Source organism: Pelodiscus sinensis, chromosome 3, assembly GCF_049634645.1.
Source record: "Pelodiscus sinensis isolate JC-2024 chromosome 3, ASM4963464v1, whole genome shotgun sequence".
Lineage (NCBI taxonomy): Eukaryota > Metazoa > Chordata > Testudines > Trionychidae > Pelodiscus > Pelodiscus sinensis.
Window position 1 is genome coordinate 6,075,269 of NC_134713.1, and position 16,189 is coordinate 6,091,457.

The following is a 16,189-nucleotide window of genomic DNA, read 5'->3' on the forward strand; positions in this document are numbered from 1 at the left end:
TCCGGGAGCCAGTGTGTAACCAGGAAGGAGGAGGGGGTGGGATAGGCCCGCCATGGACAGGATTGCATGAAGCTGCTCCAGTCCCTGTGGTTAACCAGAACCAATAAGCATTACCTGTTTAGGGTGATGCTTACCAGTTAGCCTTTTACATCCCTAACCACTGCATATGGTAGTGGTGGTGTAAAATATTTTTTTTCCTAAGGTGTCTGTTAGTAGCTAAGCCTCTACACAACACAATGGATAAGTTTATCCAATGTTTTAACATTGTAAACACAGGTTGCAAGGGATAGCTTGTTTGCTAATAACAATACTTTGCAGTTCCATAAGAGGATTCAGAGAGCTTTGTAAATATTAGTCAATTAAGCTTCACTTCACTCTGAAAGGTAAAAAAGGTTTTCAGCTGTGAAACTCACTCCTGGAACTCACTGGGGCCCATTTATTTTGGCAATCTCATCCGGACCTATTCGTTAGGCATTCTCTTGTTTGCTTTCCCCTCTTCTCCCTTTCTGTGTCTGTTGCACCTTCATAGTTTGTGCTAACCGAGAATTAGGGCAGGTCAACAGAGTTGCATCAGCACAGCTGCACTCATGCAGCGCTTCTCATGTAGATGCTCTTTAATTGACAGGAGAGAGCTCTCCCATTGAATTAATAACTTGACTTCTGAGAGGCATTAGCTGTGTCGGTGAAAGAAGCTTTTCCACCAACATAGTGTTGTCTGCACCGGGGTGAGGTCGCTATAACTACGTTGTATAGGGCTGTGGATTTTTCACACACCTGAACAACACAGTTTTACGAATTAGGGATGTAAGAATTGAGTGGGATAATTGATAAGCTGATGCTTATTGGTTTCTGTTACTGGTTAAACTTTGCCCCCTCCTGGGGCACCAGCTCTGCTCCTGGGGAGCTGACTGCCACCCCATGCTGGCAAGAGGCCCTCTCCCCCAGGTAAAATGGTTAATCGTGTAACTGTTAGGCTTTTTAATGGTTATATATTTACTATTTTTTTAGACGTTTTACATCCCTAAATTACAAATAAGTATGTGGGTAGATCTGGCCTGATTCCCCCTTGTGTTGTGGGCTGGTTTGCTAGATGGCTGTTAGGTTTGCTTTTGTTCTAGATAGGAACCTCTTTTCCTTGTTGGTGCTTCCTTCTGTTCTCCCGGCATTGCATTTATGTAGGATGTGGTCCAGATATACACCCCTAACCAAAGATTATTTTTATTATTAGCAACAAAACAAAACCTTCTGCCAAAGCATTCTCCTGAGTTTGAGTAGGTCTAGAGTGTTTCCACCACTCCTTCTGGTGATATTTATTCAACTGTCAAAGAGATCGGAAAAAAAAGAGCTTGCATTCCTGCATCACAAGAAAGATAAAGCCTGAAGAATGGTTCAATAGCAGAATGTGGCTCCTAAAATAATAAGTAGCAAAGGCTGCTGTGTCCCCTTCCTCTGTGGCCTTAAAAATCCTAATGCCATAAGTATCGCCTTTGTAGAACTCTCTGTAAATTAAAACCTGACTGTTTGGACACCAAGTACTTAGAGGAGCAGTGAAGCATCTATAGAACAGTGCAAGGTGCACCATATCTAGTGGCAGGCATTATGGTGAGTCAAAAGGATTCATTCTGGAGGGTTTTAAGGCATTGGGCTGGGTCTCAGGAGAGCTGGGTTTATTTCCCAGCCTTTCCAAAAGACCTTTGTGTGACTGTGGGCAAGTTATTTAGTCTGTCTCTGTCTTGGTTTCCATCTGTAAAATGGGGATTATATTTCCTGTCTCCCATCCTTTGTTAGTTTAGATGGAGTGTTAGACAGACTCTGTCTCTTACTATATGTTAGTAATTGAGGCCTCCCAGTGCTATTTTAATAAAGAAAGTTACAATTGTTCTTTAAAATTGTTTTAGCTGTGAAGAATTTGCCCCTTTTATAACGTTAAGAGCTTTAATATCTGTAGTATTTTTGATCAGATCATTAGGCAGGACTGTGAACATTCCCTACTTTACATCTCTGCATTGGCAGGGTTTGTTAGCCTGCTACCTGGGGAGATCCTCTAGTAATTATCAGATTTCCGAATTACTCTACCTACACAGTAGAAGATAAAAGCAAACACTCTCATTTCAGACTGGCAGTTTGCTTTGGAAGGAATGGGGAAAGAGTTTAGTTAGGCCAGTTGCAGTGAGTTTGTTTTTCTGCTGCATTGGATGGCGAGGCACTTGATTTAATTTGTATTCTTTGGTCTGTCTTGCAAACAATTGCCTGCAAGCGTTAGTTCTTGCTGTTGCTTGTAGTAGCCTATTGAAGTCTGATGGGCTCCTGAGTATAGGAAGTGCAATGCCTAGCAGTAAGTGTTTCTAGGTCTGGCCTTAAATAGACAAAACTGATGAAGCATGAGAGTCCCAGATGAATGTCCAGGTTCAAGCAGGTGTAGCTCTTCATTATCTCCAGTTTTCCAAATTCCCTCTTTGATACAGGTTTTGTGGAAGGAGTCTTTGATAACCACAAAACTGTTCTGCTCTTTAAGGCAAAGGACTTTAACCTGAGAGATCTGGGTTAAGTTGCTAGCTTTGCTGCAGATTCCCTTTTTTGCTCTTGGTCAAGTCATGTAGGACCCTGAATATCTGTTCCTCGATTCCCCATCTGTAATTTATGATGATACTTTCCTTGTCCATTTTGTTTATTTAGATTGTAAGGTCTCTGGAGCAAAGGCTGATTTTATATATATATATATATATATATATATATGTACAATGCAATGGAGTCCTGATCTGAGTGGGGTGCACTAGGACTGCAGCAATTAGGGGTGTTTTTATGTAAATGTGTAACTGCTTGAAATTTTAGCGGTTCCATGTTTACATGCTGGGGGGGGGGGGGGGGGGGGGATGGGAGCTGGTGCACTTTGGCAGCCGGCTTTTAAGCCAGCTCCCTTTGAGTACCAGCTCCCACCTGCCACTACCCCCTCCCTCTGGCTACCTCTGATAAAGAGGCAGCAGCGCAGGGAGCAGGCAGCTCCACGGGAGCCGACCATGTGGGGAGCCAGCTTAAAAGCTGGCTCCCCACACATACTGGCTCTTGCCCCCCCCTTTCTGCCAGCTCCCCATAGGAACCAGTTTCCCCCCCTTGCTGCCTCTGATACAGAGGCAGCAAAGGGGGGGGCGGGGAGTTGTGCATAGTTGTTAGGCTTAACCAATAAGCCTGGGCTTATTAGTTAATTGTTTAAATAACTATATGCTAGCAACCATCCTATTAATGAGGTAATGGTTTTAATGAAGAGAAGCTGATTATTTGGCATCATGGTAGAGCATTGAGCAGAGGCCCCTGGGTAGTGCAGAGACAATAGAGGAGTGATATTGGGGGGTGATGGATAGTGATACACTCTGGGCCATTGAAAGCAGCTGGATACAGCTTTGCAGTTCAGTGTGTCCTCTGTCCATCTTTCTCTTCAAGAAGTCCATGCAAAATTAGCCTGTGCATATGTTCCAGGCTTTTCCGTATAGACAGTCCTTGACTTTACCAGGTTCGACTTACTATGCAATTTTCAGGAATCAGTTGTGTGGTATGTCTGAGGAATGCCTGTATAAGCTCTGTGATGGAAGAGATACAGTATGCTCTAATACTTCATTGGCAAAAACAGCTAGCATTTGTAGAGAAAGAGAACGCTTGCTTGATTCTTTTGCTGCTGTTTTCTCTGCTCGGGCCTGGAAGATGATTCTGTTGCCAAAATCCCCAGCTTTTCCTTATTCAAACTGTTCTTTGGAGGTACTGTATGATGTACCAGAGCCAATGTTCCATCTGTCAGCATCCTCCTAATACTCAAAGTCAGTGTCTGACATCTGCAGTCTAGGTGTTAGGCTGCAATAGGCGAACAAGACAGAGAAACAGGGAATGAGGTAACAATAAAACAGGACTTAGCATGAAATCAGAACTCTCTGCTAGCCATTCACTGAACCAGTGGCATATGGATGCATCGATTCCCTCGAGGCCCATCGCACTAAACAGCATGATATTTGTTTTCTTTGGCGGCTGAAGTTGGGGCTGTTTATCCTGGAGCGTAGGTGCTATTTTTGTATGTAAGATCAGAAAAAGAAATGGTTTAAACTGAATAATATGCCATTTCTGGCTCAGGGAAGTAGCTTGCTTAGTGACTTGCCTATCATTTTTCACCTGTGACCTCTTGTGCATCGGTGTAGAACTTCAGTGTTTATTTTGTAGCCCGTGGAGGTTAAAAAACACCAACAAAACAAAACAAAAAAAAACCAATCCAACAATAAAAAAAAACAACTCATTAGACTTGAGTACTTAGATTAGCAACTAATGATGTACTCATGAATGGGACAATATAGATGTGTCCTTGTGGCATCCTAAGTGTGCTCTTAATTATCTCTAATTGAGCCTCTGTCTGCTCTGCATGTGCACAGATGGGTTATATTTTAATGATAATAAATAACTGCATTGTAGGGGACTTTTCTAACATCAAACATTTTCTTAAAAGCAGTTTACTAATTGTTTCAGTCTCCCAGTTGTTGAAGTGTGATACATATTAAACATACTTTTATGCTGCTTTGTGAGGGAAAGTGTCCACTCTCAGGGGAAATTGCTCTATCAGAACTATAAAGACAGAGGTCTACAAGGCAATAGACACCTATATTCTGTGCCTTGTGTTGCCACTAATTCACTGTAGGATCTTTGGTGCACCGTGCCTCAGTTTCCTCATATGCAGCCAGTGATGCCTTTGTGAAGCTTTTTGAGATATGTAGATGAAAAGGCAGCATACGTCCCAACAATTGTAATGATCTTTTTTCACTATTATATTTTTGATAAATAGTGCTCAAATTGTGAGCATGCAAAATTATAGAATTATCACAATGCTGTGGATGGATTAAGGATTGGTCAGCATCTCTGTGCAAGTGTGAAACTAAGGGCCCTTTGATGCCTTTAGCACACTCACTGGCATTCAGAATGAACTCTGATGGGTAAAGGAATGGATTAGTGCCATGCAGGGCCTGAGACACAGTGTACTCGACATATTTTTGATACTAGAGAATGGTCCCTTCGTAAACTCTGTTAGGGGGACCTCCAGAACTGGCGCCAGTCCACAGATTGGTTGTTGAAAGGAACTGTGCTAGTGGATAGAGCACTGGACTGGAAATCAGATAATGTAGTCTGTTCCCAGCTCTGCCACTGCTTTCTATGTGACCTTGGTCATGTTGCTTCAGCACTCTGCACCTCTCTTTCTTTCCTTCTTAGGACACAAACTCTTTGGAAGAAAAACTCCCTTGCTCTGCATTAGGGATGTTAAATATTGGTTAATTGAATAGTCGAGTAATCTCATGAATTCTTATCAGTTAGACTATTCTGTAGTCTTTGGGGGCAGGGGCAGCAGCAGCGCAGGGTGCCAGGTGGGAGCTAGTCCGCAAGGGGAACCAGTTTAAAAACATGTTCCTCTTGTGGACCAGCTGCTTGTTGCCCTGTGCTGCTGTCTCTGATAAAGAGGCAGCAGTGCGGGGTGGCAGCAGGCCTGTCTGTGCAGGGGGTGGGGTCTGGAACTGGAACTGAGCTGAGCTGCCTGTCCACCCAGCTCCTAATATACTTTAAATGCAGAGCCACAGCAGGGTTAGGATCTGCACCCGGCATGAGTCAGAACTGAGCCGAGCTGCTGGCCAGCCTGCTAAAAAATATATTGGGAGAGGCGGGGGAGAGCGGAAAATGCATGCAGTCTATAGCATTAACCTATAAATTTTTGCTAATCGGTTAATCCACTACACTATTACATCCCTACTCTGCATGTGTGCGTGCGTGTGCGTATGTACGTGTGCACACAGTGTCTGGCACAATCTGGCCTGATTAGGGGATCGTTGGAGCAGTTATATTACAAGTATATAAGAAATAATTGGGGATTGGAGAGTGTGTTCAGACCATCTACTTTCCAGGGCAAATGCTCCTGCTCCTAAACCTCAGATTTTGTCAGTATTTGAGAGTAGCGCCAATTCAACTGTGGGTAGCATTAGCTAAGCGAGTGGAGATAAGGAGAGCTGCCATTTGTATCTGTTGAGTTTGCTTCAATTGCAAGTCTAGTACCTGGTGCAAACAATGGCTCCCATGCAGATGAATCAACTGCTGGCCACTGATTGGGGAATTCCAAGTAAGACCTGCATGAAGCTGAATTTTCGAGCTGAAAACAGTCTTCACTTAATATCGTGAAGCCCAAATGTGGTTCTGTTTCAGAACAGCCAGTCCCAGTGCAGAGATGCAAATTTCTCCACGAAATGAAGTTTTCATTAGGATATTTCCATTTATGTACTCCGAGTGGGGAGTTAAAGGGAGGGGGCACCCAAACGCTCTGTGTATTGATGTAGTGTATAATATATGTTCATGCAGTGGCTGAAGACAGCTCCAAAGGAACCGTAGTAGGTAAATAAAACAAACAGCTAAAAGGCAACATTTTACCCAGTCTGCCATTATTGCTTTTGTGGTTAACCTTAGCAATGGTAAAGGAGCTGTTATTGGGCAGGTTTGCATCAGAGAATTTGCATTATGTTTTTTTAAAGAAATTAGAACTAATGAGCTTTTTTTTTGCTGACATCATCCTGCCCTTTGGCTACTTCTGACTGCCTTTGTGAGCCAACAGAATACTGTCGTTTTACAGAAATCAGGTTTCTTGTAAATTTCAATGCTTTGATCACAGAGCAGAGCAAGGACAACACATGTTTGCATCTCAGATGCGCACAACCCCCTGGGATGGTGCATCATCGTATGGTGTATTTGGCATGCTAAGTGTTGCAGGCCTTGTTCTGAGCTGTCAGGGTCAAAACGTTTTTAAACTAAACCATTGGAGTTATTTTTAGGCCAAGTTAAATTTTTGGCCTGTCAGCCTTGGCAAGTGTTGCTGCAAAATAAACTGAATTTATAATAAAAAGAAACGACAAATATATTACATCAAGAGTTTAACTGAAGCCAAGAATTTCAGCTCGGGCTGCAATTCTGTCCGTAATTCAGTCTGTTGGGCATAAAGAAGATATTGCCAAGGTCACAATTCTGTAACAGAGGGCTCCAGTGGGAGGGATGAGATTACATTCTGTGGCTCCAGTCCTTCAAAACACTTGATTGTTTGAGTAACTTTACTCTAACGAGTGTTTGCAGGATCAGGACCTGTATTAGCCACAATAGTAGTCAGAACTCAGTTTCCTGGCTTCGTGGATGTTGCTAAACTTTTAACTTAATTTAGGTGTCATGTTTCTTGATGTTAATTTTCTTAAAGTATATGCAGCATAAATAAACAGTATGTTGTTAAAAAGGGGGAAGGGTGGAAAGATGCTTAGTACATCAATTTTTGTAAAGGAAATATTTTAAAATATTGAACAACAAATTTCTATCTTAAAACAACAACCCTTATAACTAGAGCAGATGATACGGCAGTTTGTTTTCCAGTCCTTAATTTTTAAAGAGGGTTTTTTTTCTTATGATTACATTTGCTTTGACATTGCTTTCAAGTCTGACAAATAAGAGGAATAAAATTAGATCTGTGGTCATCAGCTAGCTTCTTGGTTTGACCAGAGTTTCTCTGCTGTTGATTATTCTCGTTTCACATGAATTAGGACAACTGACTCTGCTTTTCATTCTGGCTGGCACAAAGGAAGAAGTATTGATTGGTTATGCTAATATTGCTGAAAAGATTTCAGGAACAGCTTTCATCTTGGTAATAGTGACGCAAACGTTAGGAAAAATGACTGCATGCTGCATAAAGAATGTTTTCTCTTGGCACTGCTATTTAAATACAGATACATCATTTACTTCAGAATAGATGTTTTAACCAATACATAACAAGCACAATGAATCATTAGATAGGTTTGAATCCAGGTTCTTTAGCACCGTAGCACACATCTCTACTACATGCGCTAAGGGAGAAACTTTATTAACAGTAGCAGTAGTAGGCTATTATCCTCTAAGGGACCGGCTATTGGAGAGGAGACAGAGAGGCATGCTCACTCTCCCTTCATCAGCATATCGCACAAGATTTGAAAGGTGCATGCATAAAAGACATTTAAAAATGTACGGTAAGGTTTTCAAAAGGACTCAGTAGTGAGTGCTTTTGAAAATAGCCTCCCCTTCCCCCCTGCCTTAGAGCCCAACTTTATGAAGCCATTGGAAGTTGAGACTGATTGGAATCTTCTCGGATCTGACCCTTTGAGAGTATCTGGCTGATTTGTCAAGCCATGCAAAGCTGAGTACGTGTGTCACAGAATCGCAGAAGTGTTTGAGGACTCTTCCAGCCCTAAGGTCATTTAGTCCAGCCTCCATACCAAGGCACGGTCATTTAAACCTAGATCATCCCTGTTTAGTATTTGTCTAACCTGTCCTTACAGATCCCTAGTGATGGGGATTCCACAGCTTCCCTTGGAAGGTGTGGTGATTTAGTAACCGTATTTTCCGGCGTATAAGGCTACTGGGCATATAAGACGACCCCCTAATTTTTTAGTTAAAAGATAGGGTTTCGTCTTATACCCCAGCGCCCCCCTGCCTCCCCGGCTTTGCTCCCGGTGTCCCTGGTCTGCTGGAGACGGTCCCCAGCAGACCAGGGACACCGGGAGCAAAGCCTCTGAGGACGCCCCGGCAGTGGGACAGCCCCGGCGTGCCTGGGCTGCCCCGCTGCCGGAGCCCCTCCACGGCTTTGCAAAGCCTCGGGGGAAACCGGTGGTGGGGCAGCCCAGGCGCCTGGGATGCCCCGCCGCCGGCTTCCCCCGAGGCTTTGCAAAGCCGCAAAGCTGTATACCCGGCGTATAAGACGACCCCCGATTTTTGAGGGATGTTTTTTAACATCAAAAGTCGTCTTATACGCCAGTATATACGGTATCGGTGTGGCTTTTCACTTGAATAATACATAGGTAGGTATTTCTTGCCCTTGGATTTATCACTATCATAATCTACCAGTAAACTATCCTTATAGCTAGAAAGTTTTTCCTAATATTTCACCTGAATCTCCCTTACTGCTTTCCTGAATTCCTTTTCCATTATGTTTTCTTCCCATGGGACTTTAAGTAGCAACTCTGAGTGGTTTGAAATCAGCATATTTGAAGTCCATTGTCCTTATTCTGCTGTTCTCACTCCTTCCCTTGACTTGGAATCATGAAATCTAGTATTCCATGATCACTTTCACCCAGGCTGGCTTTCCACCTTCAAGTTTGCCACCAATTCGTCCTTGTTGGTCAGAATCAAGTTTGCAGTAGTGTTCCTGTTGCTTATTTCCTCCTCCAATACAAAAGGTTGTTTCCAATACATTACAAAGAACATATTGGAAATTTTGTCGTTTGTGATGTTTTTCCTGACAGATTCCCAGGTAATTAAAGTCCCCTATTACTACCTGATCAATTTGGGTTTTTGTCATTTTGGAATGTTTTGGAATTTGTTTGTGTCACTGAGTGGTTATTAGCAGCGATGAAAGTAACTTAAAATTTCTTACGGGTACTGTCCTATTGCAGCCCGGGTCCTGGCCAGCTCTTTCAATAGTTTCCTGTTGGCTTTTACCGCAGCCCAGCCAGCTCTTGCTGGAACTGTGCACCAGGGCATATCCGTTTACTTTCGCCTTTGGTTCTTAAAGAAAGGGCTGATGGATGGGATTCAAGACTCTCTTGCACCACTTTTTTAAAAATAGCATAATAATTTAAGAGAACAGGTTGCCTGGATTTTAGCAGTATTAGAAATAAAGCTAATTAGCCTTCCTTAAAATATGGCCCTGCCTATCCATCCATATATCTAAAACTCTTATCTGGGCTCTCATCATCTTGTGTCTTGAATACTGCAACATCCTGTTCTCTGGTCTTGACAAATGCAGTCTTGCCCCACTCGCATCTATTGAGAATGATGCTACAAAGATCATTCTCCTAATCCATCACTTTGGCCGTGTTATCCTCTCTTTTCTGTCCCTCCCCCCTTCTCTAGTGTATCAAATATAAGATGCCTGTCTTTGCTTCCAAGATTCTACATAACCTATCATCTCTGATTCAGCAGTGAGATGTCAGTCTCCATCTCTATCAGTCTTTGATGCCAGCATCCCATGCCTACTTGTTACATTTTTAAACAGGCACCTTGATGCTTACTTCTGTGCTGCCCTTCACCCTTAGGAGGAGCTGCCTGTGAACATCTGTAAAGCTACTTTCTTGTCCTTCAGATCCTTCCTTAAAAGTCTCCTTTGCTCTGAAGTCTACAGAAAACTTGAACAGTTACGTTGCTGGTGTAGGGAGATCACTGGTATCCTGCTGATCAGTGTTGCCTCACTGATTCCTTGTATACCCCTGGTATAGCTGTATCCATCCATTGATTCTTCTTTTCTGCTTAGACTGTAAGCTCTTTGGGGCAGAGATCATTTTAATTGTAGTGCACGTACAGCATATAAAACCGTGGGCGCCTAATTCGGGATATAAAGGGTTAACTGGTTATTTGGTAGGCACCTCCTTTACAGAGTGGTGCTTACTGGGTAAATGATTAACTGGCAGCCTAGAGCAGCCCATTGCACTGCACCCGCAGGATCACACCATGAGTGGGGGGGTTGCTCCCACCAGGCTCCCTGCTTTCAGGATCCCGGTTAATCAGTTAAACTTAATGTTTAACCAGTTAACTTTTTAAATGGGATTTTATATCCCTACTTAGTCCATGACATAGGTGCCTAGGGCTTTGGTAGTATTAAAGCTACTGGACAGGGATTTGCAAATCCTTTCCTTCAGCAGACCACATCTTAATAGAATGCGTGTCTGAAGTACACCTGCCTCTTCTGTGTCCTCTCGCATGGACTCCACCTCCTTCCGTCAATAATCCCATTACATCGCTGTAGAATCTATAGCAATTGCATTCATGGGTCAATGCTAATAGTTTTAACAGAGCTTCTCTTAATGGAGCTGGAAACAAGGGGAGCCCTCTGCCATGTCACCAGTCACCTCGTGGTCTACCAGCCATAATCTGGGATCCTGTGAACTAGTGGAAGGTTTTTAATCCACACTGATGCAAAACAGGGGAGATACCAAACACAGAAATCCATCTGCAGAGGGAGATTAAAAGAATTTGTTGGAGAAATGTTACGTCCAACAAGATGAGTTATTGCCAATTAATATAAACTCATAGGCTGGGGAGGGGGCAGTAGGTAGCAGAGATGCAAATGTGAAGGGGTGGAGCTGCTATCTAGAAATCCGTGAATCAGAGAAGGGGGGCTAAAGGATTAACTGAAAATCGTCTAATAGTGTGTGTCGCTGCCAAAAAAGAAATCCGTTCTCCCCTGTATAGAGGGTGTTCTCATATGAACAAGACAGATGCTGCTGCCCGTGTGCATAGCTCTGTGAGGATCATATCTAGAGTAGTGCATTCTGTTCGGAACCTTATTGTTTGAGGGTATTGGGGAAAAACCAGAGAAGGCAGGGGCATTGGAAGTGATACAGGAATCAGATTTAAAAGCTACAGGGGCAGAGGAAATGGAAGGAGCTCCATATAGTGTAGAAGAAAGGGGATATAGCAAGAGGGAGCTTGTGTGAGAGAGACCTTTTAAGATGGCAATATGGATGGTCTGTTTTCTCCTCTTGGTACGCTTTCTATAGAAACTTCCTTTGCAAGGTGGTGGGACACGACTTAAATTGGAGAAGGTAACATGTTCTGGTGAGAGATTAGGGAGAAGCTGTTCAACAATAAGAACTGGCTGCTGGACTAGTTTCCTACTCAGAGGTCACCGGATTCCTGCTTTCTGGCATTCCTGTGTATGAATCATTTATTACCTGGTTGTAAGCTGTCAGCTTCCTGATTTGTGTCTCTTTTATGTACAGGTACAAAGTAGCTCAACATGAGTGGCCTTGGGGATAGTTCAACAGACCCTGCTAACCCTGATTCCCGGAAGAGGAAGGGGTCGCCCTGTGATACATTGGCCCAGAGGTACGTGCGCTGCTCCTAATCCATTTCTCCCACATGGCTACTTTGTCATTCTAACCACATCGTTCTGCCCCGTCTGCTTGAGCAGATGGAGCAGGTTTCATCTGCTCATAAATGTTCACACTTCCCACCAGAACTCAGCTCTGCTTTTATCGGTGGCTGCGGTGGAAGAGGGAACATGATGGAAATATAACTTCCCATCTGCTCCTCTTGCTTTTCAGTAGCAACTGATGCTACAGGCTCATTATCAAAGTTAATTTACTGATTTATAAATTGAGAGCACTTGGTGGTACCACCGGGAGATACCAAGAGGGCTTTCTTGGTCTGAGTTTGGGATGGCTCTTTTGCTTGTGGATGTCAAAGCTGGGTGTCAAAGTCTCAGGTCAGCCCCAGGCTTATGCCTCACAGAGGGTCCAAGCCATGCGTATTTTTGTTGGGTTCCAGAGACCTCAGAGATTAAATTCTTTTACACCATGCTACATTCAGGAGACCCCTTAGTCTAAAATATAGTCATTTCCATATGGTTGTCCAAACAGCCCTAAGAGCACGCTTCTTTCATCATTCAACTTGCTCTGGAAATCGACTGTGTGTGTAGCTTCCCAGTCATTTTTTCATTATGTTGCCAGTTGGTTATGGGCAAATCCTACATGTATTTCATCCTGGTTTATGTACTTGTGAGCACAGTTGCTAAAATGGCTCTCATGCTGTGTGTGGCCCTTGTTGTCACGGGTGTGAATTGGCCAGGTCTGGATATTTCCTCTTTTGGTGCAACTTCTGTTATGAAAGAGTTTATTGCGCTTTACATTTCTAGAGCCACTGTTAAGTGTGTGTCACTGAGACCCAGGGAGCTGTGTTGCTCATCTTTGCAGAGACAGTGCTCAGTGTTTGCTTTCACATGGGTGGACATTTTGTATTTGAGTGAAGATGTGACAGTTTCTACACTGTAAATATAAAGTGGCAGTATATTAATAATCTAAGAAAGAGGCTACAGATGATTGTTAACTTCAGGGTCCTGTTCCTCACTTTTTCAGTGAATCCCTCTTCTCTCCTCTAGCAGTGAATCTTCTACAGAATTTCCAGGCCTTCCAACAATGCCTAATTCCAGTCGGGGCTTGATTTCATAGCCTTGCTGTGCCATTTCAGTTAAAAAAAAAAAAAATCAAACACCACAATTGGTGTAAACTGCAGTAATTCCAACTTTTCTGGTAGCACTTACTTCAGGGGTGGGCAATAATTTTTAGGGGGGGGCACTTCATCAATGATGGGTGGGCCCTGCAAGGGGCAGGCCTTAGGCAGAAGGGGTGTTTCTCTCTAAGCACTGCGTGCCAGAGAAAGGAGACTTTGCGTGGGTGGGTTGGGAGAGCATGGGAGGTCTGTCTCCTTGCCCCCTGTCCTGCTTTGCCAGGGGTGCGCGGTGCCCAGTGGGAACCACCAGTCATTTTGAACAGCTGGCACTTCCCTCCACCCCTCCCAGCCTGTGACACCTTTTCTTAATTACTTGTAAATAGTTCATTCTTTTGTAAATACAGTTGGTAGTTAGTTGATGGTTGGTGTAAAAACTTAAAAAAGACGACTAGTCTAGTAGCACCTTAAAGACTAACAAAACATGTAGATGGTGTCATGAGCTTTCCTGGGCACAACCCACTTCTTCAGATGACTGGAGTATTAAAGGTCCAGTTCCAAAATAAATGGGGGGCAGGGAGGGAGGAAGGAAGGGAAAAAGGGGAACAAAGTCATTTAGAGTGTTCATGTTAAGTGAAGCTGATAGAGAAGGTGCAAATTGTTCTTAAGGACCCATTGTTTGTTATTTTAAGTCATTAGACTGTGGAAGGCAGTGTGCTAGCTAGGTAATGTCTTTATTCACACCTTTGTGATGGGTCCCAAACCTGTAAATGAAGCTTTAGGGGGTAGCCGAGTTAACTTCATTTACAGTTAACTTCATTAACTTAAGTCCCAAGGCTTCCCTGTGTATTTGGCTTGTGGAATTGGCCTGAAACAACACGGTGACTTTGAGATCCATTGATGAGTGCCCAGGCAGGTTCAAGTGTTCTCCAACAGGTTTGTGTGTTGCCTTTTCAGATACCTGATTGGTGTCCATTAATTCTTTCCCGTAGAGACTGTCCAGTTTGGCCAGTACACATGGCAGAGGGGCATTGCTGGCATAGATCACATTAGTGGGTGTGTAGAGTTAGGTTTTGCACTTCGCTTCTCCTGGGGGGAATGCACCCCAGCCCTGCAACGGTGCTCCTTGAATCCCAGATCGCAGAGGCCATATCGGCAGGGCCCCAGACAGGATGGTAACAGGAGGCAGAATGGGGCAACAATAGCAGGGCCAACCAGAGGAGGTTGTGGTCTGCTTCTGACCAAACTTCGGGACCCTCAAACAAGACCCAGGGCCCAAGGTCAGGGTTTTGAAGTAGTGCCCAAGGGAGAATCAGCAGCCCCACTCCTAGACCGTCTTTTCATAAATGGACTGTCCCTCTTCTACCGTGTATTGTGTTCCATCACTACGGACTGGTGGGTCTTCGAGAGGGTGGTGGTGGGATATTTTATTCTCTCCACTCTGTCAGGGAGCTCTAGCCCTCTAGGACCTCTGCATTGTGCAGGGGATCTGCCGCCAGGCCCGCTACCTGCCGGGGACCCAAAACACCGTGGCGGACTGGCTCAGCAGGTCATTCTCGGCCCATGAGTGGTCTCTCAGGAGGATGTGGCAGGTTCTGCAGGTCGGGGACTCCCCACTTGGACCTGTTCGCCTCAGAGGCCAAAAGGAAATGCTGCCAGTTTTGCTCGAACCTGAACCAGTGCCTAGGGTTGGTGGGAGACACTATGATAATGCTGTGGCCCCCTTATCTCCTGTATGCCCCCCCTCTTCCCACTTACCCTCAGGAGAACCTCATGTTATATGGAAGTACACAGCATTGGTGAGTCTGGTGACCTTGGTGTGGCGGAGGCAACATTGGTATACCACCGTGGTGGCGCTGTCAATAGAGGGACCCCATCACTCTACCACTCCTACCAGACCTGCTGACTCAGGAGCTGGATCAGGGTTACCTGTGCCAGTCACACTTGCTGCCCCTCCACCTCACAGCCTGGAAGATCCGAGGCTGAGGGTCGGAGAGCTTCTCTGTTCGGATCCTGTCAGAAGGATGCTGATGGAAAGTAGGAAACCCTCCCCTAGGGCAACCTATTTAGCCAAGTGGAAGCGATTCTCCACTTCGGTGGCTCAGAGAGGAGTGGGCCCCCTTCGGGTTCTGTCCCAGTAATCCTAGATTACCTGGCAGCAAGTCTTGGTCACCTCCTCAGTGAGGGTGCATCTCGCTGCTATCTCAGCCCTCCACCCAGGGGATTGTGGGAGCTCAGTGCTTGTGAATACCATAGTTAAGTGCTTTCTGAAGGGCATGGACAGACTTTACCCCAAGGTTAGGCAACCCATTCCCCAATGAGACCTGAACCTCATGCTCACTGGTCTCCTGTTCTCCCGTTCAAGCCTATAGCCACTGTCTCACCTCTCTTGGAAGGTGGCCTTCCTTGTGGCCATTACATTGGCCAGAAAGGTCTCGGAATTGAGGGCCGTTACTTCAGACACTGTGTTCTTCAAGGACAAGGGAAGCTGCCCCCGTACCTGGCCTTTTTGCCTAAGGTGGTGTCCCTGTTCACGTGTTACAGGACATTTTCCTACCCGTCTTCTACTCCCAAACTCCACGCAGACTGGAAGGAGTAGGCACTACACTCGTTAGACATAAGGAGACCGCTTGCATTTTATTCAGGCAGGACAAAGCGGATAGGATGAAGGGCCTCTCAGTGTAGGCTCAATGTTTGTCCTCATGGTTTGACCTCCCAGCATGTATTAAGACATGCTCTGACTATGTGGGGAAACCAGCTCCTCCTATCACTGCTCATTCCACTAGTGCCCAGGCCTCCTCTACGACCTTTCTAGTGCAGGTACCGAGCCTCGATATCTGTAGGGCAGCTACCTGGTCATCGGTCCATGCCTTTAATAACCACTGTGCAATCACTCAGCAGGCTAGAGAGGATGCAGCCATCGGCAGGGCTGTGTTGCAGTCGGTTTCTTTCTCGCTTCCGACCCCTCCCCCGTGGTCACAGCTTGGGAATCACCTAAATGGAACGAACATAAGCAAGCCCTTGAAGAAGAAAAAAAACAATTACTTACCTCGTAACCGTTGTTGTTTGAGATGTGTTGGCTTATGTCCATTCCAGGTCCCGCCCCTTCCCTTTCGTCAGAACGTCCAGCAAGAAGGGATTAATCAATTAACAGGTTAAATGAACATTTAAC

At 44.7% G+C, this 16,189-nt stretch overlaps 1 protein-coding gene across 8 annotated transcripts in view; it reads left to right on the forward strand.

Moving 5' to 3' along the window:
- The window catches only part of NCOA1 (nuclear receptor coactivator 1), a 346,176-nt gene that overhangs the window by 193,957 nt on the left and 136,030 nt on the right, over window positions 1-16,189 (forward strand). For all 8 annotated transcript variants that reach the window (XM_075923291.1, XM_075923289.1, XM_075923293.1 and 5 more), the window contains one exon: window positions 11,793-11,898. In XM_075923291.1, the coding sequence (XP_075779406.1) occupies window positions 11,810-11,898 (89 nt within the window). In that variant the 5' untranslated portion in view covers window positions 11,793-11,809. The remainder of the gene's footprint in view (window positions 1-11,792; window positions 11,899-16,189) is intronic.